This window comes from Hibiscus syriacus, unplaced genomic scaffold, assembly GCF_006381635.1.
Source record: "Hibiscus syriacus cultivar Baekdansim isolate YM2019G1 unplaced genomic scaffold, ASM638163v2 tig00112206_pilon, whole genome shotgun sequence".
Lineage (NCBI taxonomy): Eukaryota > Viridiplantae > Streptophyta > Magnoliopsida > Malvales > Malvaceae > Hibiscus > Hibiscus syriacus.
In genome coordinates, this window is record NW_024063267.1 from 1,796,670 (window position 1) to 1,820,458 (window position 23,789).

Sequence of the window (23,789 nt, forward strand, 5' to 3'; positions counted from 1 at the left end):
GACTTACTGGTGATGGTTTATGGACTATGACTAATATATGATTATTGGTTTTCATTGATATATGATAACGATGATTACGGATTTATGGAAATTATGCGTACTGCATAAATTGTATTTTGAAATACTAATTTTGGATGGATTGAATTACAGAGTATAGATCTGATCAAGTTGGTAAACCTTACGGACCTAATGTGACTCTTGGGTAGGCTCACGGGCCCCAAGATGATCCATTAGGTTGGCTCCCTTTACTGTGTGCTTAGGGTAAGCCCTATGAACTTATGGACTTAAGGATACATGCCCCAAAGCCTATCCTTAGGTTGGCTTCCTTTTTGCCGTGTGCTTAAGGTAAGCCCTATGGACGCAGTTATGGGAACTGCGGATGGTGTACAAGAGAATGGTTTAAACTATGAGTTTCAAAGGTTAAACTTCAGTATGATTTTATGAGATTTACTGAAATGTCATTTGATAAATGTACTTATTATGATTTTATTGTACTCTTGGAACACACTAGACATCCTATTCGATCTCCTGAAAATGTGATACTATGAATGCTTCCTATGAACTGAGATATTAATGGCTTCTATTCGTTGAACTACCAGTGGAACTACAGATTATTCCGAAAACCGAAATACGTTTGATTAAATAAGAAATGATATGGCTTTCCATTTATTGACATGTCTTGCAACATCATCTGGTAGTTATGTATTACTGAGCTTTTCGAAGCTCACTCTATTACTCACCATTGCAGGTTAAAAGAATTGTACCCGTACCACTATCAACATCAATAAGGGAGTTCTTCCGGTGCTGTTTGCAGAGTACGGTACATGTGATTAGGGGGCATGTAATTGTATTTTATTTTATTTCTGAGTTTGAAAAACCTGTTTTATTTCTGAATAATAATAAATCATTTTATGATTTGACATGTTTTAAAGAAAAGTTTTAAAATTTCTGCTATTTTTACGGTGGGTTGCTCCGGTGACCCAAATGTGACACTCCAGATCAGATCGGGCTATCCTCATTGGTATGAGGGGGTTACAAAAGCCTTTTGCCAAGGCATGCCAAGAAGCAATAAAATAACTGGAGTTGCCGGTGCGTTCGCCAATCAGCAAACTAATAATCGGAGTGTGTGGTGTGTTTGCCAATAAGCAATAAAATAACTGGAGTGGGTTGTGTGATTGCCAACTGTGCGTTGGATTCAATAATCCAAAATCCGGCGGCTCTATTTTTTTTGAATAAAATATCATGATAATATCATTCTTAGCGGTAATGTCATATTTTGTGAAGTCAATGTTTCCTAAGGGTTTAAATATGTTAAGGCTCTATATACTATTTCAAATTTTAAATATAGTCCTTATACTTGGTGGTCATAAAAAAGAAAAAAAACTTTTTTAGTCCCTTTAGTTTATTTTTTTAATTAATTTTTCTCTTAATCTTTACAATAAATAAAAATATCACTAATCGAATAATACAATTTTAATTGTCTACATTTACAGTTTTTAATGAACATGTGGATTTATTTTAATTTCTAGTTGTCATGTAATACTTTGTTAAGATGTTGATGAGAATTAATGGATGAGAGACTTAAACCAAACAAACTGATAATTTAAAGAATCAAAGATACTTAATTTTTAAATTAATGATCAAATTCGATCAGACAAAAAATAAAAAGGATTATTCATATAATTTACCCTAAAAAGAAAGAATACGAGTTATCACTATCACCTCACCCGACCGCCCACGCTTCTAGCCGTCTGCATTCCCATATTTTTTTTTCCTTTTGTAATTATTTTGTCATTAATTATTTTATTTAAAATATCACTTTGAAGAAACAATAAAAAATAATTTTTATATTTTATTTTTACCCTTAATTACTAATTTTCTATATTTTAAAAGAATTTCATCATTTCAATTTTTTATATAAAATGATTTATACATTTTTTGACTTCTTAAAATTTCTATAAATAATCAACAAATAATAAATTAATTAGAACAGAGCAAGTATATCATTTATCTTATGTCGTTTCCTAAAAAAAACAAACAGAAAAAACAAAAACCTTTTATCTTTATTAAAAAAATATCTTCTGATTAATTCGAATTGGTCCTTGTATTACATCAAATTTACTTGGTTGGTATTCATAATATGACCGTTTATAAGTACACATCTAAGTTTAAACTTTTTGACTAACATCAGTATAATTAACCTAAGAGAGTATAAATAGATTTTGGAAATAAAAATTGTAAGATTTTCTCTTTCATAAAATAAAAATTAAAACAAAATTTAAAATATATTAAAAACAATTTCCTATGCTTGGTATTATATATATATATATATATATAATCTCAATTTATGCGAGTTTAAATCTTAACTTTTACTATGAAAATATAATATATCTCTTAATAAAAATATTAAATTATAAATAAAGATTAACAATAAAACAAAACGAAGATGGAGAGACATTTATATGGACATTAAAAATATTTACATTTGTGAAGGTCAATTATATTCATTTTATTTCATGGTGTTTTATTCTAATTTTTTTACTAGTAGTTTTTATTATGATATTATAAAAAAATAATATTCATGAATTTATTTATAAATATTGTATATACTGAATTATAAACAGTTAGGTTAGGATCTATTTATACATAGGATAAAATTTTTAGCTTTATAGTTTTTTTAAGGTAATTGAATGAGTAAAAATATACTTATGGAATTTTTTTTAAATTTTTTCAATGATTTTTTTTATTTTTTACTTTTAAATTTAAGTGTTTATTTTTTATTCTTCTAATTATCTTAAAAATATAAAATAAAAAAAAGAACACGATGTGAACCGATCCTATCTCAAAATTAGTCGGTACCCAATTGTCAATATTTGTTTTCTTGAGTGCAAATTTGATAAGGTGGTACAATTTAGAGCCATTTGAAAGGTACGTACATGGTGGGTTGATGAAGAGGCACCACTTAACTAACTCAACTCCGAACTCATTGCAACAAGGAAGATGGAGAGTGGAGCAAAAAAATGGGGTTTTCAAGGGAAGCCGGAGCTGAATGCAGCGTCAGCCACCACCGTGCGAGGATATCTCGACCTGTTAAATGGAAACATCAACAAAGATAATAGCTCCTCGGTCGTTCCTCTTGCTCATGGCGACCCCTCTCATTTTCCAAACTTCAGGACCACCTCCGCAGCCGAAGATGCCATCGTTGATGCCGTACGTTCGGGTAAGCATAATTTTTATGCGCCCACCGTTGGTATTCTTCCGGCAAGAAGGTTAGTTTCAAAACTTGAACTGCTACTATTGAAGTTTGTTTATGAATGGTGGTCAACTTTGTTCGGTTTCAATTCCATCAGGGCAATTGCAGATTACCTCAACCGTGACACTCCGTACAAATTATCGCCGGACGATGTTTATCTAACGATTGGATGTTGTCAAGCAATAGAAGTTGTTATGGCAGTTCTTTCCCGCCCTGGTGCCAATATCTTGCTTCCTAGACCAGGCTTTCCGTACTATGATACTTGGTGTTCTTATAACCATCTTGAAATGCGTCAATACGATCTTCTTCCTGAAAAAGGTTGGGAAGTTGATCTTGATGCCATTGAGACTCTAGCAGATGAGAATACTGTTGCTATGGTTATTATAAACCCAGGCAACCCTTGTGGAAATGTCTTCAGCTATGAACATCTCAACAAGGTTAGAAAACAGCTTGTTTACCTTTCAGAGTAATAATTTGTTGACTGTTCTGAAATCAACATGTTGACCACTTTTCCTTTTGGAAGCTAGGTTGCAGAGACAGCAAGAAAGCTTGGGATTTTGGTTGTTGCTGATGAAGCTTATGATAATCTGGTCTTCGGAAGCACTCGGTATGTGCCAATGCGAGTATTCGGGTCGACCGTCCCGGTTCTCACCCTGGGGTCTATATCAAAGAGATGGATCGTTCCTGGTTGGCGCCTAGGGTGGCTTGTCACAAGAGATCCTAATGGCATTCTTAAAAAATCTGGGGTTGGCCTCTAGTTCTTTTATCTTTCTCTGGTTTAAGATGAGAAGCTACATGCAATTCATATGTTATTAATGATATGATTGACTCTTATCAGGTAATTGATTCGATCATAGGATTCCTTGGTTTCTCTGCTGATCCGGCAACATTTATCCAGGTTTGGAAATAAAGATAATTCGTCAAGTCATACATGTAAATGTGTCAATTTTAACCATTAGCTTATGGATCAGGCAGCGATTCCTCAAATTATAGAGAATACAAAGGAGGAGTTTTTCTCAAACATTATCTGCGTGCTTAGGGAATGTGCTGATATATGCTATAACACAATTGAGGAGATACCATTCTTAACTTGTCCAAAGAAACCAGAAGGATCAATGTTTGTCATGGTAAAGGAATTGTTCGATGTTACTGATCTATGCTAAATAGACACTGGTAAACTATTTTTACTTGTATTGCAAGCTTTCATTGCAGGTGAAGCTGAACGTATCGATGTTGGAAGGCATAAATGATGATATGGATTTCTGCCTGAAGTTAGCTAAAGAAAAATCAGTCATTATTCTACCTGGTGAGATTGGAACTTCTCCGTTATTTTCATTGTTGATTTACTTGCTGAGACTAACAAACAAAGAATTAATGATGCAGGGAGAGCAGTGGGAATGAAGAACTGGCTTCGCATTAGCTTCGCTATTGAGTCGTCTCTTATCCGAGAAGGCTTGGCAAGGGTAAAAGACTTTTGCCGAAGGCATGCCAAGAAGCCATTGAATAGGTGAAATGTGTGGTGTGATCAACAACAAAGCGTTGCATTCCATAACCCAGTTCGATTTGCTGGTTAACTTGTGTGTTAACCAATCAACCTTTCCCTTAATAACAACATGATCTTTTGAATTAAACAGGGGAGTTGCTCTAGTTATCTTGAACCCCAGAACTTATATTATATGTCATGGTCTATGTGGCTGCTTCATTCAAGACCTTATGTTACTTCTTTTAGGCATATCCACTGCTGTTATTTATTTATTATTATTCGTATTTTAACTTCTTATAGATGATGAAAAATTATACTTTAACCTTGTAAAAAATTATAATTTACTTATGACCCTTTGAAATATTCCAGTCCTTGCACACAAGTGCAAACTTGGAGCAATTTCCAAGTGCTTGTGCTTGGAAAAGGAGAAGCTGAGCAGTAAGTAGAAAAAAAAATGGAGAAATCAAGCGAGAGATGGAGATTTAGAGGCAATGAGCCGCTAAACACGTCTGCTGATGCGACTGTCACAGGTACCTTCACCATAACAAGCCAAACCATCAATAAAGAATATCAAACACCAATGATTCTGCTTAGCCATGGTGATCCAGGCATCTTCCCTTACTTCTGTACTTGTCCTATTGCTGAACAAGTCGTGGCCGATGCTCTCACTCTGCGAATTTCAATTGCCACTCTCCATTCATCGGTATTCTTCCTACTAGGAGGTATGCTCCGCCGTGTTTCTGCGAATTTCAATTGTTATCTCCGAACGTCTCTCGCACGACTTGCCTGATCGTTTGTCTCTTGATGATGTTCACATCACACTAGGCTGCTCACAGGCAATGGAAGTCATATTGACGGTACTTGCTAGTCCTGTTCCCAACATTCTGCTGCCTAGGCCGAGATTTAGCTATATCGGAGCTCGTCATTACAATCTTCTCCATTGGAGAGGTTAGGAGGTAGATCTTGACGCTGTTGAAGATCTTACGGATGAGAATACCGCTGCCATTGTTATTGTAGATCCCAAAAAATAAACTTTTATGTCAACTAATTCTTAGAAGGGGCTTAAACATAATTATACCATTTTATCGGGGGTTCGAGGCCCTTGCTCCCCTTTAGATTCCTACTACTATTGAAGTCTGTAGGAGATTGCAGATTTTTGTAGACTCAAGTGCATAATATCATACTCCGGGGTTTGGAATCTAAAGGTAGTTTAAAATTAGTATAATGATAAATTTAATCCTTATCCTTTATATTTTTGTCAATTTAATTCTGTTTTTTCAATTAATTTTATCTTTCAATTTCCTTTTTCGTCAAATTAGAATATTTTAATGAAAATATCGACTAAGCTATTAAATTTTCACTATGTTGAAAAGATAATCAATATAATAATCTACGTTATCTCATTATTGATACTCTTTCATTAACGGAATACATGCACCGTCACTTTTACGCAATTTTATAATAAATTAATTTATTACATTAATAATGAAGTATGTGATTAACCTGTACTAAATTTTTTAAATAAAGTTAGAGATCGTGTTTGCGTATGGAATAAATTTATTTGAGAGGGTCATTTTCATAATAAGTCTCTACAAAATCAAATTCAAATTAATCTTCAATAAATCAATACCAATGATCAATTTAAAAAAATATAACGAAGTGCTCATAACTTATCATGTTAATATAGTGAAAATTTTAACTGTCTGATCAATATTTTGTTAAAAAACATAATAATTTAAATAATTTCTTATAAATTTAATTTATTTTTTATTAATCAAATCTAATTTAATTTTAAAATTTAAGATTAGTTGATTAAAATATATTTTTGAACGAAAGCAACTAATTTTATTTAAAATAGAAAATATCTCAAATTATAATAAAATTATAATAAAAAATATAAATTAAGCACAAAACTAGGATAATTTCTATAATCATTCAAACAAAACTAACAACTTAAGATCATAAAGACCATACAATGAAAGATTAAAAGTCTAAACCAAGTAACTCGAACAAAGATAGATACAAATTGATTTGATCGCATCAGCAAACGAATCAAAAAAAGGGATCAAACTATTGAAAGACCATCGAAAAAATCGTAAATCATATTCGAATGACGTGAAAAGCTCTCTATGAACGTAAAACGGATATCCAAATTGCTTCGAGGGTCCAAAGCAGTAAAGATCAATAAAATATTAAATAAGTGTCATATTGATCAATCGTGACAGTATCAAATTAACCCTTAGAAAAAAGATAAATAAAAAAAGTCAGACAACTAAAATATATGCTAAAAGACAAAAGAAAGCGTGCCACAAAGACATATGAAAATGTGTCATACATGCAGACTTATCGAAAATAAAAAAAAATAAAAAGAAATAGAACTACGATATAAGAAAGGAAAAAGATAATAAAGAAATATCAGTGGTCGACAACCGACATTAAAATTAGTGTCACCGCCAAACAACAAAGACGAAAAATAGAAGAGATGAATGACATACAACGAGAGAGAAAATTAAGTTTTTCATAAATTAAATAAAAAAAAAAGGAAATATCTTAGAACTGATGTGTCGAAACCGATAAAGCAGATTGGAGAACACATTTTGTCTTTATAGAGAAGCATTCAACTGAAAGCCTTCAAAGAATGGAGAGCAACTACAAAATAAATATTAACCCTCGATTTATGCCGTCTTCAATCACTTCTTAGAAATTAAAAGCATATTAACCCTAGCTCAAAAGCTTAAAATCATAAATAAATCCAGTAATTCCTCTTGGGCCTTGATCTTCATCTAGTCTTCTCTTGGCCTACAACATGAAATGAGGAACATGGACCCTTAAAGAGTGACAAGAAGCTAAAGGAATGTTGTCTCAATAGTTATGAAATAAAATTCATGATTCAATACATGAAAACTAAAGTGAGCGTATTCCCCAAGACAATGGCTACAAACAAGTTCTTTCACTTTTCCTAGGACAGCACTAACAGGTACCTCGGAGATGCTAACTTCAAGGAAATCGAACAACGAAAACAATGTCAAGGTAACAACCTAGATAGCTAACAATGACAAGTTCATGGTTAGATAATCTACAGACAAAGTGACAAAGCCGCTTCTCTATTGAGCACAAGTACACAACAAAACAGACAAATATATGTTTTTATGCCCAATTTCAAATCGGTCCTTCCGATGACTTCAAATTTCGATCCTCAGATACACCCAAAGTATACAAAGGGGTGTCTTAAACTCGCAACAAGACATGTAAGAATCGTTCAGTAATCCAAGGGAAACAAGAACAAAGAAGAGAAATCAATGAGCCAAAACAAAAAGGGAAAGCACCTAAGTTATAGCAAATTCAATTCTCGTCAAAGTTCAATAATAAACAAACCAGAAAGCAAATAATGTAAAAGATTGAAATCTCAATACCTTCAGAGAACCAAGCAGCGCTGCTGCGAGAAACAGTGAGCATCGAAGTCATCAAAGCCAAAGCAATGGCAGAGTGATACGACAGCATCGATTCCAAGCAGAAACTCGATTCAACTGGAAACCTTCGCACCCAAAACCAAGAGAGAATCTCCTTTATATACAGTAAAAAGATATTATTTTTTTCACTAATCTGGAATTAAAGGCAGACTTGAAAATGCAGTTGGAGAGAGGAACCCTTGATGAGACACGAAACGACGATGGTGCAGCTCTGAATTGTAGGGCGAGCCGAGATGCAGCGTTGCGAGCTGAACTTGATCGGAAAATTGATCTTACAGCGACGCCAAACGATGTCATGGGCAACTTTACGGGATGTGATGAAGTCCAGAGATTTCAGATGCCAAAATATCAAAAAATTTACTTTTTATTCCTTCAGGTGCTCTAAGGATTTGAAAGTCTTTCCGAACCAAGCGAAGTAGAGAAAAAGTTAACCAAACAGGAAACAACATAAGTGAGAAAACGATAATGGGTCGAAGACTAAAACAATTAAAGAACCCTTTGTTTTTCGTAAAAGTTGCGGCCCAATAAATACTTTATTAGCCACTTCACTGTAGTGTTCATCAAGGACAAGGGCAAGGGCAAGGGCAAGGGCAAGGGCAAGGGCAAGGGCAAAAGCCTCGACCTTTATAATTCGTTATATGCAAAGGTTTCGAATTTTTGGGAGCTTTTGAAAAAGGCAATGGCTTCTCTGTTCAAGGTATATTATTTGCTTCCCAGCTGCTTTCAATGTAAATTACTTGATGATAATTTTTTCTGTGGGTGTTAAAATTACAGGACCCAACTAAGATTTCAGCGTACCGAGACAGAAGATTTAATGGCACTCAAGAGGAATTCGAGCAAGCCCTCCTCAATTCGACAACCGTCTATATCGGAAACATGTCTTTTTACACTACTGAAGAACAAGTTTACGAGCTTTTCTCTAGAGCCGGTGAAATTAAGAAAATAAACATGGGGCTTGACAAGAACTCTAAGACACCTTGCGGCTTTTGCTTTGTATTGTAACTCTCTTTCCCAACCCCCCAAAAAAATGGTAATTTTCACTTTGCGGCTCTTAATTGATTATTGGGTTTTTCATCAGGTATTATTCTAGGGAAGATGCTGAGGATGCTGTTAAATACATCAGCGGGACCATTCTTGACGACCGTCCGATTCGTGTAGATTTCGATTGGGGATTTGTTGAAGGAAGGCAATGGGGCCGTGGCCGAAGTGGTGGTCAAGTAAGTTACTTTTGTTTTGCCTGCAATTTTGCAAATGCTTGACCTAGTGTGTGTTTTTATGAAAAATTTTATTGTTTTGAATTGTGTAATTGGATGTTTAGTTCAGGCTTGCATACTATGGACCTGTGAATGTGATATGTAAAGTAGGATGGAGAGAGTATTGCTAAACTTCTATTCTTCGTGTATTAATCATCTAAGTTTTATATTTATGCAGGTGCGGGATGAATATCGAACTGATTATGATCCTGATATCCTTTCAGATGTTTGTTTGAAATTTGATGCTCATAATTTCTTATCTTGTTCCGAAACAAACGATAGATGCTTAAGTATATTAATGCTTATGCGTTGAAAAACGATCGTTGGGTTCTCTTCAGAATGCCTTTTCTGTCTATATATTGTCTCCTACCTTAACATGTTATACGCAGAGGTGGCTACGGAAAATTAGTTCAAAGAGAATTGGAAGCACAAAGGCAGCTTGTTGATTATGGTGCTGGGTCCTTGGGCTCATTCCCGCCGGTTATGCCTCCTCAGTGTGAGTTCCTGCAGACTTTTAAATATAGATCTATATACTCTAGTTGCGTTGTTGGTTGGAATTTTCCTTTTCTCGGCTCATAAAACGACAAAGTTGCCTATTGTTTTCTGCTCCTTGTTTTAAAGTATAGATCTATCGACTCTAGTCTGCATGTTCTGTATTAAAGAACCAAGAAAAAGATAAGCTAATGGCTTCAAATGAAAACTGGAAGATGATAATGAGTGGATAAGGAAATTTTTTGGCTCTCTTAGAAATGATTAGTCTCTTCTATAGTAAATTATGAACATATTTGGAAAGGTAGGCTTTATTTTATATTCTTGATAGATAATATGCTTGCTTTTGGCAGCGAGATGCTACTTTTTTCTTTTGTTTCTCAGTTTATAATAATTTCATTACTAATCATTTGATCCCCACATGGTTTAATTAATCCTCTGTACCGAAGCAAATCTCCTAGATACCTTCTTACTTGCGTGTTTATGGGCTTCTCTGTCCTTTAGCGGGCATCTCATGTTGTTTCGGATGTTAATGTGCTTGTAGAAAAGATGAAACATATTGACATGTTATATAATTACAGATGGTAAGCATGGCGGGGGCCATGGACATGGTGGTTCTTATCGTCATGGGAGAGGTATTTACCTTTGATGCACTAGTTATTCTTGTTATGTAGACACATGCTCGAACCATTCATGGACTTGATTGATTGTTGATAAATCAGATTACCATCGGAAGCGGCACCGAGATGATGACCGACATGGACGCGAAGCCTCAAAGAGAAACTCGGATCATGAATCCAGGAGAACCTCTGACCGTGACTCTAGACCGGTAATGCTTCACAGCACTATGAAAAGTTCTTTGTCAAGAAATTTTGAGTTGTTATTGTCCAGGAGACGCTATAAGGTGGAAATAGATTCATTTAGATAAAACGCATTTAGGAAAAGATTATAGGATGCTAATATCATTTTCCAATCCCGACGTTTTCACTTTTCCTTTCCGTTGCATATTTTAAACCACAATTCCGACTCAACAGGAGAAGAATCCACGTTTCCGGGAGAGTGGTGATTCTGATGATGAAGAAGAAGAAGAAGAAGACCGTAAACGACGACCTTAATGGATACTGTTATGTTTTCACGAAGAGGAAGTTATAGGTATTTTCATGCATTTGTTAGAGGTGGTGCTGCAGAGGTAGAACATTATGAAGCTTTCATGGTACAATAGGGCACACCAAATGCCCTGCTTTAGCGCCTGCCTCGTGATTTAGGGAAAGTATGTTGCGGCCGTTTTAGATGTTTGTTCTAGGCATTTGTTGTATGTTTAAAGGGAACTAATTATTTTTTTCCTTTTTCGTTATATTTGGTATACTGGCCTTGATTCTCCGTTACCGACATTTAATAATGCAAGTCTCAGCATCTCGCATATAGAAGCAGGACAGGTTCCACGGCATAGGTGTTTGTGGTTTATACAATAGCTGATTGTTACCGGACCATATCATGTGGATAGTTTATTGTTAACAAGACAGATGATTTCGTCCCTAAAGTTTGGTGAATACTCGACTCAAATAGCTTTAACCTTAATTCGAATTTAAATTTTACTCAAGTTCTTCATGAGTCAAAATAAACTATTTAAATTTTTAAATTAAATTATCAATAATATTAACGTATATATATATTTTTTAAATATAGTATAAGATTCTCATGTACTTAAAGTTCATGTTTGAGTTTGAGCTCGAGTTTGAGCTTTAGTCAAGCCAAGTTTGAGTATATTTCAAGTTTAAGGTTTTGAGTTTGAGTCAAATTTTAATAATTTGCTTTTGTGTTCGAGCCGAATTTGATAATTTTAAACTCACGAGCTTTTAAGTCTAGTTGAGCCCAATAATACTTGAATTTGACTGGTCTAATTTACAGTCCTAACCTTGATTGATAGATTGAATTTAATGAAATGAAGCCCGAAATGATGCACACCCACATTTATTTTGAATTTTAAATAGTTAATTGCACTTCAAATCTTTATGGCTCTTATTTTAAATTGATTCTTAAATTTTTTAAATATTTTAATTATATCTCTACATTACGACTCTTATTTTAAATTGATATCTAAATTTTTGAATATTTCAATTTCATACGTAAACTTTTAAATGATTGTAAGAATAATATTGGATCATTCAAAAGTTTAGGATAAATTTAGAATGAAGGTCATATTTTTGGGATGAATTCGGAATATTTAAAAGTATGAGGATCAAATAGAATTGAAGTCGTAGTTTGGAAATAAAATCAAAATGTTCAAAAATTTGAGGAATTATTTAGAATATAAATTATAGTTTAGGGATGTGTAATGTAACTAACTTAATTTAAAGTGAAGAGTAGGGGTGATCAAAACTTAACTCGAAAAACCGATTTTTTTACTTGACTCAACTCGAGAAAACTCGATTCGAATTAACTTCGAGTTGTAATTTCATAAACTCGAATCGAATCGAAAAAATTTCGAGTTCAAAATCGAATTATAAAATACAACTCGAATAACTCAACTTTCAGTCGAGTCTCTCAACTGTTTATAATAAACGTATATTACATATGAATAAATATATATATATATATATATTGTATATGGTTATAAAAAATTTTTTAAATTAGAATCAAATAATATCATAATATTATAAATATTTACTATTAAATTTAAATAGAAACTCGAAAATTTGACCCAACTCGACTCGAATTTTATAAACTCGACTAAACTATAAAAAAATTTCAACTCAACTTCAAGTTATAAAATATGACTCGTCAACTGGAATAACTTAATTTTTTTTAATTGGATTCAACACGACTTGATCTAACTTTGAATCCTAGCGATGAGTTAGAATAGTTGCAGTCTATTTGAGGAATTCCTGAAAACTGATTATTTTAGACGATTTTATCCCTCCCGGAAGACTCACTTCATCTGCAAAACACACCAAAAGTAAGCAATCTGCACTTTCCTTCTCTTCCATCTCACTTTCGCAGTTTCTGTTCTGTTCCCGCCGTTTTACAAAAGAGCAATTCCTGACCTTCATTTTCTATTAAGAAATGAAAAATCGATTCTCTTATAACATTTATTTTATTTGTACTTGACAGGCCAGCACTGCTCATGTGTTTTTAAGCCAACGTTTGAACCGACTTAACCGGACAAATATTTCTTCCTATATTAAACTTAACCAATGAATTTGGATTCTGCAATTTTACCCACACCATTGGTTCTGCAGTTTACCACATAATAGTTTCCTCTTCCATGAATAATTAATTGAAATCAAGTCCAGTATGGGAAACTGTATAGTCTTGGATTGGATCCATTTTGATTTGTAAAACATAAATAACAAAACACAAGTAATGAAACACAGGAGAGCCTATCCATAAACTTTCGTCTCCCTGCTCCTTAAACACATGAATCACTCTCCCAAGTCCCAAACCAATATTTTAGGGCATATACTCTTCTTGTCTCTCCTGATACTCATATTCCTTGTTCTCCAAGTCTTCCATGGAGTTGTCTGTATTTCCGTAGTAACCTTCATTTTCACTACTTTCCTTGCTCGATGAAAACTCATATCCATTGGGGTAGTAATTCTCCTTCCCCGCATCGTAAAATCGCTTACCACCTTCCACAAATCTGGTGTCACTCATTCCTTGTCTCTCGGTCTCGTAGCCATTGTCGTTATAGTTGCCGTTGTAGCCATCGGTGCTGTACTTGTAGTTGCTGAGGGTGTAGCCATTGTCATTGTCGTTGTAATTGTAATTGCTCGTGGTGTACTCATCGTTGTTGTTGTTGTTTTTCTCGTAGCCGGTCTCGTAACTTTGGTCGGCAAAGAGATCGTTTTCGAAATTGGAAGTAGTGGTGGGAGTGTTGCTAGTGGTGACACCCTCTTTTGCAGGGGGGAACATGTTGGAACCGTGACCGTAAAGACCATAATAAGGATCTTGGCTATTGACGTTAGCCGGTGCGGGTGCCAGTGTTGGTGCTAGTGTCGGTGCTACTGCCGGAGACAGTATCGGTGCGGCTAGAGGAGAAATTTTGGCACCGAGGTGGATGAACTTGGTAAAGAACTTGCTCTCCCTAGCTTGAATATGGAGAGAGGAGGAAAGCACAAGAAAGAAGAAAAAAGCAATGGGTTGTGCAAAGGAAGCCATGGTGAGTTAATGGTGGGAAGCTGTTGTTAGTTGCCATGTTTGTTTTATAGAGAGGAGTTGGCGCGGTCATGGCCGGGGAATTATGCGCCAATTGAGGAAAGCGAGATATGTGGGGGAAGAAATTACTGATGAGTAGTAGGGCCTGCACCATGTGCTTGCTTCCCTTTAGAATGTCTAGCAATTGGTACACCTAAAATCTTTGTTTGATTTTGCTCGGTCAAAAAGATAGCATGCTTGCTTTAATTCTCCTTTCCCTTTTGCCTTCATCAAAGTGTCGTACTGATGGCAAATATCAGTTAAGATGAACAGTAAAATTAGGTTTTATAGTTATAATATCGTTCTCGTTAGATGTTTCATCAAAGTGTCGTACTAATAGCCTTCATCACTAGCATCTGCCACGTTCTCATTACCCGATTAATTAGCAAGAACAAGGCATGTTTGGAACAGGCTAGTGATGACTACTTTATTTTCCTTTTAAGTAATGTTGAAAGAAGAAATTATATGTTTAATTTGTCGGCATAATTAATGGTGGGAAAGCTTCAAATTCAAATAATATTTGTTATTTTGGAGCTGCCTTTATGGGTCTAACACTTTCAACTTCTTAAAAGTCCGTCCAGAATGGGGAAAAAAGGGGGTAAAATGGCATTCAGAAGCCATATTCAAACTTACTGTATTGTTTCTATTTCGATCTTGCTATTGGTATGTATTTGTGTTGATGAATTTTGGATTTATTGATTTTTTAAAAAATATTTTTCACATGTTTTCATAGTTTAAATTATTATTTTTCAGTAGGTAGATAATATATATAAATAAATATACTCGCTTACTTACCTGTAAAATATTTACTAAAAATTAGTTTTAACAGATTCAAAAGAAATATCATTTGGAAGCCGTCTGAGATTTTTTTCCTCTCTTTTTCTTTCCTATCAGAAAATAAACTCCTCTTTAACTAATATTTTTCTGTCGGTGACCGTTACGATGTTGATGTGACAATTTACAGTGCTAACATGACAGTCCAGGGGAACAGATTAACGTGGCAGTTGAATTGCCACGTCAGCACTGTGGACCTTGACATCAACACCGTGAACTGGCACGCTATTACTGTAACGATCAACGACGAAAAACATAGGTTAAAAGATTACATTGAGAGAAAAAAATAATACGATGGTCACATTAATTTTTTTTTCCAAAAGAGCAAGGGCCTCTAATGCCAATTTATTACCAAATAATTATCATTTGGGCTCGTTTATGCCATTAAGACGTCGTTTTATTAGTCATTTTATGAAAATTGCTTTCCATGAGATTTAAAGGTCTTTAAAAACCAGTGCCAGACACTCAACCACAAGCTAACTTATGAGCTTGTTATATTCTTCACAAAACTAATATATATGTTTAATAGTAGTTGTATACTTTTATGATTTATCTTTTTCATCAATTCAAATCTATAGACACTTCAGTGATGTCAACTAACTGCTCGACGAAATGCCAAGCTGAATAAAATAAAATATTTGAAGACAAATAAATTATGTTCGATTACATATGGTCACACTAGCGGAACGCTCCAATATATATATATATATATATATATGCATATAATATCCCAATTTACCCCATAGAAATTACTTTCTTCTCGATTCTTGAAAGCACTCATCTTCATATCTTGCTTGTTCGAACTTCGAACTAACTTGGAAGATGAACCATAACCAGCAACAACAGATTAATCAACTTTCATGTCCCTTGTTCATTTTTGTTTCTTTTATCTAAATCGAGATATCAAACAATTTTGGTTTCTCTTCGTATACTTGTTATGCCTGAATAAATTAATTTTATTGTTAATGCAAAATAGCTTTGGATAATAAGTTGATTTTTTATAAGAACTTTTAAGAAATGGAAAAGTATCAATCATAATTTATTGTCTTGAGATATTTAATTTTAATGAGTTCAACATTTTGTCGAGCAGTTGGTTTGCATAATTGAAGTTTCTATTGATTTGAATCCATAAGGAAGATAAAAGTATACAACTACTATTAAACATATATATTAGTTTTGTCGAAAATACATCAAGTTCTTATGCTAGCTTCGTGGTTAGGTGAAAGGTTTAAGTTCATGAAGACCTTTGTTCAAATCTCATGAAAAGTAATTTTTCATCAAATGACTAATAAAAAGACGTCATTTTAGGTTGTTTGAATATCAAAATAGTTGCGTCAAAACGACGTGTGTTGGTGAGGGAGTCACATCATCACTGTCACGGCGCAAAGTTACCAGATCATCTTGTTGTTAATGAATTAACGGTGGAGTTATGTAATTGTAGTTAAACATAAACGTCAGTGTCAAAATTTGAAAAATTAAAACATAAGTGGCATAAAAGAGCTTGAGCTTAAAGGTGAATGATATTTGAAGTAATTTACCCTAATTTATATTGTGTTTTAATATTTGTATTATTTTATTTTATTTTTTATCCCTTTAGTTTTTTATTTTAAAACATTTTTGTTTTTATTATTTTACTTAACACATCAATTTTCAATAAAATACAGATTTTAAACTATTTATTATAGAATATTTTTATACTATTTTTAAGTAATTTAAATTTATATATTACTATTTAAATTATTTAATATTAATTTTATAAAACTCTACCCTGAAAGAGATGCATGAGCACCGATGAATTGAGTTCCAAGGTATTTGCGTTTTTAATGTATGACATTTGGGTTTTTGTCGTGTTGGATGGGGTTTGGGTTACGCTTTTATTATAGGTTTTGGTTATATATGTGGTTGGGTTTAATTGGTGTAACATAATTTGGTTTGGGTTTAAAAAAATTAGTATATTTATTAAAAATATTGTTAATTAACTAACGGATTGATTCAAATGGTAAGTAATTTGATATCACTTAAGCATGTCTCGAGTTTGAGTCATTGTCTATGCAAAAGTTCTCATTGAGAGACTCACCAATTAAACTAGGTGTGCGATGTAGGGTCATCCCGAATTAATAAAATGGAACCTTGAAACCCGAAAGACAACCAAAGAAAATATATCGTTATTTACAAAGAAAAAAATTTGTTATTTACTAATTAATTATAGGTTGCTTTATCTAGTTTATAATTTTAAACTTAAATTAAGTACATTTAGTATTATTACTTAAAATGTCAACAATCTTTAGAGTAAGTGGTAGGGATGGCAAAAAAAATCGAACCCGTCAGAAAAAATCGAAAACATAATTAAACGGGTCGGGTTCGGAGATGATAAACATGGATGGAGAAAAATTGAATTTTTTAAATGGGGATGGGGACGGGTTTGGTAATTCCAGCCCCGATTACCCGAATATCCGGCCCGATAAATATTAAAAATAATTATTATATATATATATATATATAATATTAATAAATGTAATTTAAATTAAGAAATATATATAAAGGAGATTAGGTGGTGTTTGGCGTTTCAAGTAAGTTTAGATTCGATAATGACATTATTTTTTAAATAACTCGTGTCATCGTGTGAAATTTAAACAGTATCAGAGATCCTCGCGGTGAAAAAAAACCATATAAGGTAAACGGTTATTTAAACGGGTAATTTTCACCGCGATTATCCCCTCGGTGAAAATTACCCGTTTAAATAACCGTTTATGCTAAACGGGGATACCCATTTTCCCGCGGTTTTCCCCGATTATCCGATGGAAATCCCCGTTTAAATCCCCGCAGTTTTTTAAGAGGAGACAGGGGACCAATCCCCAGCCCGAAACCACCCCGTTGCCATCCCTAGTAAGTGGTGCAAAACTTATAGTTTACATCTTTCCTCTCCCTTGCGTTTTGGTTCAATAGTTATGAGAAGCAAAATTCTCTTTCCTTTTCACCCTAGGCAATAATCAGTGATGGATTTAAAATTTAAAAAATAAGATTCAAATTTTTAGTTTTTTTATGAAAATATATTTGCACTTTTTTAAAAATTTGTCTCCCAAAAACAAATTAAACTAATTTTAATAATTTTTTCAAAATAATGGACATGAACTTTGTTCCCGCCCTCGATCATAATTATTTTAAAAATATATTATAACTTAAAATTAATAAATTTAGTCGTACGCTATAGACAATGATACGAGGATCAATTGTTGATCGTTCTATCTCTTCATATTCATCCTTTCACTTTGAATGATCCGAAAACGCTTTGAGCAAAAGTAATTTCATTTTAGGTAAATTCTTGGTCAGAAAACACTTTTGCTCGACTCCCCGTTTCCAACATCTCAAAGTGAACCAAGCTGGAGATGAGCACATTACATCTCCATGTTTATTTTGCAGTGTCGGTACATATTATAAAATGCCTAGGGATCTGCCAGCTGCAAACAAGAGGAGCATAGTTTTCCTTTGTCTTTGCCTACTTTTGTCTTGCATTTGATTGATTCAACAGTGTAGTCAACCAATGCAACTAATTGCCGAATTCCGATGTCTGGCCCATTTTCGTTTTAAAAAAAATTGAAGTTAGATATAACGGGTGAAAATGGTTCAACATGCGTGCACCTTTTTTCCTCAATAATAGCAATCAATTAGATAAATGGGACTTCAATCAGATTCTTTTATGTTGGTTAAAATGTGTCTCCTTCAATAATGTTGGCAATAAATTGTATTCGGTTTTTATTAAAAAATAATATAAAAATGATTATTAAAAGTGAACCGCTCGAAAGAAGGAAAAAAAACATAGTTTTCTCTTATTATTGTTTTGTTCATATCAAATTTAATATTGGTGGTCGATTGTTGAAATTTTATATTGTTTTTTCTTTATATTGTATCTCTATTTTTTGTTTTTTTTTTGTTTTCAATAAGTATCCATGTATGATATGTTTTCATATGTATTTATAACACGTTTTCTTATGCAATTTAACGTGTTATTTGATCATTTGGTCGTTTTTTATTTATTTTTTTAAGGGTTGATTTTATATTATCACGATTGATCATGACAACGCTTATCTGATATCTCGTTGATCTTACCTACTTTGGACCCTCAGATCGGATGTGGATATCAGATTTATGTTCGTAGATAGCTTTTCACATCGTTTGAGTTTGATTTGCGACTTGTCGGTGGTCTTTCAATAGTTAATACTCTTTTGTGGTTCGTTTGCTGATGTAATCAGATCTGTTTGTATCTATATTTTTTCAAGTTTATTGGTTTTATTTTTCATCTTTATTTGTATGGTCCTTATGTGATATTAAGTTGTTAGTTTTGTTTTAATGATTATAAGAAATTTTCCTAATTATGTGCTTAATTTACAATTTTAAATGTAAATCTTTATTATAATTTAAGATATCACTTATTTTAAATAAAATTAGATATTTTATAAAAAATAATATAAAAATTGTTAATACATTTATGTAAAGAATTGTTAGGAGCTATGGTAGAAATTCAATCTCTCCTAGATGTGCGATCAAGATTGATCTTCAAAAGGCATTTAATTCCCTTGACTGAGATTTCCTTTCATCCATCCTCAATGCAATTGTTCTCCCTCCCATATTCATATCTTGGATCCAAGCTTGCTATTCTGGAGCAAGATATTCAATTTCCTTTAATGGTTCTTTAATTGGCTATTTCAAAGGTAAAAGGGGACTTAGGCAGGGAGATCATTTATCTCCCATTCTTTTTGTTCTAACCATGAATATTCTTTCTAAGCTCCTTAATCTTGCTGCCATCAAAGGTTTATTCGGTTATCATCCTAAATGCAAGAAAATAGGGCTCACTCATCTATCTTTTGCTGATGACTTCCTTATCTTCTGCAAGGGAAATTTAGAGTCTATTGTTGGAGTAATTTCCGTTCTTCAAAAATTTTATGAAATCTCTAGTCTCCAACTTAATGTGGCTAAGTCTGAAATTTTTGCAGCTGGTATTTCTCCAAGGAAACTTGAACTCATCAAAACCTCTACTGGTTTCAAGATTGGCCTTTTGCCAGTGAGGTATCTTGGAGTTCCTCTAGTTCACCGGAAACTCACTATTAAAGACTGCTACCCTCTTATTGATAATATCAAATATAGAATCCACCAGTGGTCTGGGAGGCGCTTAAGCTATACTGGTAGGTTAGAACTCATAAAAACTGTTTTACAGAACATTGCAAACTTCTGGTGTCGTCAATTCCTGCTACCTCAATCTGTTATTAACAAAATTAACCAACTTTGCTCAAGATATCTATGGAAAGGCTCTGAAACTTCAGCCTCTGGAGCTAAAGTAAGTTGGATCAATTTATGCAAACCCAAATCTGAAGGAGGGCTGGGATTAAAAGATTTGAAATCTTGTAATAAGGTTTGCATGATTCTGTTAATTCGCAACCTTCTTGCTGGTCAAGGTTCTTTATGGATTGCTTGGACTTACTCTTATATTATAAAAAATAACGACTTTAGCCAAATGTCTCCTAATGCTTCCTCTAGCTACATATTCAATAAACTTATAAAACTGAAAGATGGAGCCATCCCCATTCTTAATGCTGGTATTACGACCACTAAAGGGATTTAGGAATAAGTTAGACACAAACATGATAAAGTCCCTTGGCATAAACTTATCTGGTTTCCCCTTCACATCCCTAAATTTAGTGTTATTACTTGGTTGGCTATTCTTGATAGACTACCAACGAGGGATAGACTCCTTCGTATGGGTCTCACTACTGTTGGTTATTGTGTATTTTGTAATGATGTTCTTGAAACGAGAAATCATTTATTTGCTGATTGTACTGTGATCACTTTTCTTTGGAATGGTATTTTGCAACTGTCTCTTATGTCCGTTCCTCACATGCCATGGGAAATCAAGCTTGCTTGGGCCGCTTTAACTTGGAAAGGTAAATCTCTCTTAACCTCTATCATGAAGACTGCTTGGTGTTCTTTCATCTACAAGGTTTGGGAGGAGAGAAACTGTCGTATATTCTGAGGCAAATTCCGAACTATTGAAGACTTGCTTGGTTCTATAAAGAAGACAGTAGGACTTCATCATATGAATAGAGATTTCAATAAGCTTGATAATGTTAATATGCTTCTTTGTAACAATTGGAATATAGCCTAATTTGTTTGTTGTATAGTGGTCTCTGACCTTCTTTGAAACTTTGTATTTTTCTTCTTGGATAAATAAAAAAAATCTAACTTATCCAAAAAAAAAAGAATTGTTAGAGGCAATGATCATTGTCTATTTGTAAATAAAACTATAAGTAAAAAATAAAGAATATAATAAGTGTTAACATATTTCAAATTTAATAAATTGTTTGATCTTATTTAAATTTATTATGATCTAAGTTTGGATATAATTTTGTTGTTAGTTCAGGATTGACCGAAGTGGAGGATACTGAAGATATCGTTTCTCTGAAAATTTTAAATTATCATATATTTTAGATTTTTTATATTTTCATTAATAACACGTGTTCGTCTCTAAAATTTTATAAGGAAAATTATACGTTTAATACTTAAATTGTTACTTTTGTTCGGTTTTGGTACCTAAACTTTATTTTTTTAAATACCTGATGTTTAGTTAAATTTTATATTTTGAACAAAACTGTACATTTTTATTTTTTTTCAATAATGATGTGATATTATCTTATGGTACTACGTCAACAATTCTATTAAGTTTTTAAAGGTAGAGTATCAAAATAAAATCTAAACTAAACGTTGTTATGATTTCGGAAAAAAATAAAGTTTAAGTACCAAAATGAAATAAAAATAATCATTTAAGTATTGAACATGTAGTTTATCTAATTTTATGAATCCGTCACTCCTAAAATTCTCAAAGTTTACCATTATAACTGTTGAAAACATTTTGATATTTCGATATAACAAATTAAGTTAAATGAATTTTAAGATTTTCCAAATGCTTTTCTAAGTATATTCGATAGAATTATTCAAATATCAAAACATTACTCCAAATCTTTCAAATATCATTTTTAATCCTTACTCAAAGTTTAAAATAAAGTTTTAATCTTAAAACAATTTCAAAATAATTTTACAAAGTATTTCGAACCATTTCAAAGCCAAAAATTCCAGATTGTTCAGAGGGAACCGATTCCCCCCTAAGGGGGTACCGATTCCCCCTGAATGGTTTGGCTCCGAGAATTCCAGTATGCTCGGAGGGAACCGATTCCCCCCCAGGGGGTACTGATTCCCCCTTGTATAATGGTCGAAATATTTGAATTTTACACTTAGGGAACCGATTCCCCATAGGGGGTACCGATTCCCCCCACGCTCCAAGCTGTTTTATTAATTGTTTTCACACTAAAACGACTATACGATCTTCACTAATCATCCCTAACGTTCAGAAGTGATTCAAGGTGTATTTAAACAAGTTCTGAAGCCCTTGATCAATATGAAATTATAGAGAAACAAGAGAGAAAGCATCAAACACCAAGTTTGTGCAAATCAAGCCAATTTTCCTTTCAATATTCTTTTTGCTTTCAAAGAACACCATTTGTGCTCATTTGTAATTATTTGTGAGTGTTCTTTTCTTGTTCTAGAATTGTGCAAACATCTTACCTTGTGAGGGTTTCCTTGTAAGTTTGCAAATTTGTAATCTTCTCTTTGGGAAAGAGTGTTCTCAAGAATTGGGGTATATTCTTGAGGGTGTTGTAAGGTTATCTCTTTGGCATCAAAAGAAAGAACAAATTAGTGAATTTGTTGGAAAATCCTTAGTGTGGATAGCTAAGGTAGTGGACGTAGACTTTGATTGAGAAAGTCGAACCACTCTAAATCGCTGTGCAATTACTTTCAATTTTCTGCAAAAGCTTCCACCAAATTTTTAATTGCCAATTCACCCCCCTCTTGGCCAATTCCGTCAATCGATTAACTCAACAATTGGCATCAGAGCCTAACTCATTTGAAGGTTTAATCGCCTCTTGAGTCGATTCGGGAAGAGTTATATCGATAATCAAAGTCATCAATGGCCTCCGCTTCAAACTTCGACTCCAGTCTCGACTCGATGCCCGTCAACAAGCCTCCTTTCTTCAATGGAGCTAACTATGCATATTGGAAGAATAGAATGATGTACTTCATTCAAGCAAGTGACATGGGAGCATGGAATGCTGTAGAAGAAGGATACATCAAACCTCTCACTCATCCAAGGTTGTGGAGTGAAGGAGAGACAAGAATGTTCCAGCTCAACTCCAAAGTCATCCATATCATTTTTTGTGCTCTTGGACCAGATGAATACGGAAGAGTTTCATCGTGTACAACCGCCAAAGAAATATGAGACAAACTTCAAGTCACTCATGAAGGTACCGATGAGGTAAAGAAATCTAAAATTAGTATTCTAACGCATAGCTATGAAAATTTCAGGATGAAACCAAATGAAGATATCAAAGCTATGACGGATAGATTTTCAACGATTGTCAATGGTCTCAAATCATATGGAGAGATCATTTCAAATGAAGCTTGTGAGGAAGTTAGTCTACTCCCTCCCAAAATCGTGGCAATCAAAGAAGACGAAAATCATCGAGTCTAAGGACTTAACGCCCTTAACTCTTGAAGAGCTAATTGGGTCACTCCTCACTCATGAAATGATGCTCGAAGATGAGGTGGACCTCGACAAGATTGATGAGACACCAAAGGAGAAGGAGAAGAAGAAAAACATTGGAGTTGCTCTCAAATCCACAAAAGATGAGAGTGATTCGAATAACGATGACGATGACGAGGAAATGGCATTGTTTGCGAAACGGTTTAGAAAAATGATGAGACCATAT

The 23,789-nt window shown here is 33.6% G+C and overlaps 5 protein-coding genes across 7 annotated transcripts; 3 read left to right on the forward strand and 2 right to left on the reverse strand.

Annotated features, from left to right (window-relative positions):
* Nucleotides 1-2,977: 2,977 nt before the first annotated feature.
* Nucleotides 2,978-4,828, forward strand: LOC120175650 (nicotianamine aminotransferase 1-like). Of its 2 annotated transcripts, XM_039182256.1 has the most exons (8): nt 3,006-3,068; nt 3,115-3,269; nt 3,351-3,690; nt 3,781-3,999; nt 4,092-4,151; nt 4,225-4,380; nt 4,466-4,559; nt 4,637-4,828. In XM_039182256.1, the coding sequence occupies exons 1-8, from the start codon at nt 3,021-3,023 to the stop codon at nt 4,762-4,764; spliced, it is 1,200 nt and encodes a 399-aa protein (XP_039038187.1). In that variant the 5' UTR covers nt 3,006-3,020; the 3' UTR covers nt 4,765-4,828. The 2 variants fall into 2 exon arrangements, with proteins under 2 accessions (XP_039038186.1, XP_039038187.1); XM_039182255.1 differs by having other exon boundaries at nt 2,978-3,269.
* A 2,493-nt stretch (nt 4,829-7,321) lies between these two features.
* On the reverse strand, nt 7,322-8,608 carry LOC120175387 (protein NUCLEAR FUSION DEFECTIVE 6, mitochondrial-like). The gene is made up of 3 exons (XM_039182016.1): nt 8,358-8,608; nt 8,150-8,271; nt 7,322-7,535 (listed from the first exon to the last, which is right to left on the reverse strand). The coding sequence occupies exons 1-3, from the start codon at nt 8,501-8,503 to the stop codon at nt 7,516-7,518; spliced, it is 288 nt and encodes a 95-aa protein (XP_039037947.1). The 5' UTR covers nt 8,504-8,608; the 3' UTR covers nt 7,322-7,515.
* Nucleotides 8,609-8,753: 145 nt separating this feature from the next.
* LOC120175375 (nuclear cap-binding protein subunit 2-like) lies at nt 8,754-11,299 on the forward strand. Of its 2 annotated transcripts, none has more exons than XM_039182004.1 (8): nt 8,754-8,903; nt 8,981-9,204; nt 9,285-9,423; nt 9,638-9,671; nt 9,845-9,955; nt 10,530-10,583; nt 10,671-10,777; nt 10,983-11,299. In XM_039182004.1, exons 1-8 carry the CDS (start codon nt 8,886-8,888, stop codon nt 11,061-11,063), a joined length of 768 nt encoding a protein of 255 aa, XP_039037935.1. In that variant the 5' UTR covers nt 8,754-8,885; the 3' UTR covers nt 11,064-11,299. The 2 variants fall into 2 exon arrangements, with proteins under 2 accessions (XP_039037935.1, XP_039037936.1); XM_039182005.1 differs by having other exon boundaries at nt 8,769-8,903; nt 9,013-9,204.
* Nucleotides 11,300-13,398: 2,099 nt separating this feature from the next.
* LOC120175536 (protein E6-like) lies at nt 13,399-14,106 on the reverse strand. Its single transcript, XM_039182139.1, has one exon. The coding sequence runs from the start codon at nt 14,104-14,106 to the stop codon at nt 13,399-13,401; it is 708 nt and encodes a 235-aa protein (XP_039038070.1).
* Nucleotides 14,107-19,741: 5,635 nt separating this feature from the next.
* On the forward strand, nt 19,742-20,593 carry LOC120175537. The gene has a single exon (XM_039182140.1). The coding sequence runs from the start codon at nt 19,742-19,744 to the stop codon at nt 20,591-20,593; it is 852 nt and encodes a 283-aa protein (XP_039038071.1).
* The last annotated feature ends 3,196 nt before the right edge of the window (nt 20,594-23,789 follow it).

Excerpts from the sequence above, each read along its gene's own strand:
- LOC120175387 (XM_039182016.1), bottom strand. The coding sequence starts at position 8,503 with ATGACATCGTTTGGCGTCGCTGTAAGATCAATTTTCCGATCAAGTTCA. Across the intron at positions 8,272-8,357 it reads CTCTCCAACTGCATTTTCAA|GTTTCCAGTTGAATCGAGTT; the intron begins GTCTGCCTTTAA and ends TTGGGTGCGAAG. Across the intron at positions 7,536-8,149 it reads CGCTGCTTGGTTCTCTGAAG|GCCAAGAGAAGACTAGATGA; the intron begins GTATTGAGATTT and ends TTCATGTTGTAG.
- LOC120175536 (XM_039182139.1), bottom strand. The coding sequence starts at position 14,106 with ATGGCTTCCTTTGCACAACCCATTGCTTTTTTCTTCTTTCTTGTGCTT.
- LOC120175650 (XM_039182255.1), top strand. The coding sequence starts at position 3,001 with ATGGAGAGTGGAGCAAAAAAATGGGGTTTTCAAGGGAAGCCGGAGCTG. Across the intron at positions 4,000-4,091 it reads GCATTCTTAAAAAATCTGGG|GTAATTGATTCGATCATAGG; the intron begins GTTGGCCTCTAG and ends GACTCTTATCAG. Across the intron at positions 4,152-4,224 it reads ATCCGGCAACATTTATCCAG|GCAGCGATTCCTCAAATTAT; the intron begins GTTTGGAAATAA and ends CTTATGGATCAG.
- LOC120175375 (XM_039182004.1), top strand. Across the intron at positions 9,424-9,637 it reads GTGGCCGAAGTGGTGGTCAA|GTGCGGGATGAATATCGAAC; the intron begins GTAAGTTACTTT and ends ATATTTATGCAG. Across the intron at positions 9,672-9,844 it reads TCGAACTGATTATGATCCTG|GCAGAGGTGGCTACGGAAAA; the intron begins ATATCCTTTCAG and ends AACATGTTATAC.
- LOC120175537 (XM_039182140.1), top strand. The coding sequence starts at position 19,742 with ATGAATATTCTTTCTAAGCTCCTTAATCTTGCTGCCATCAAAGGTTTA.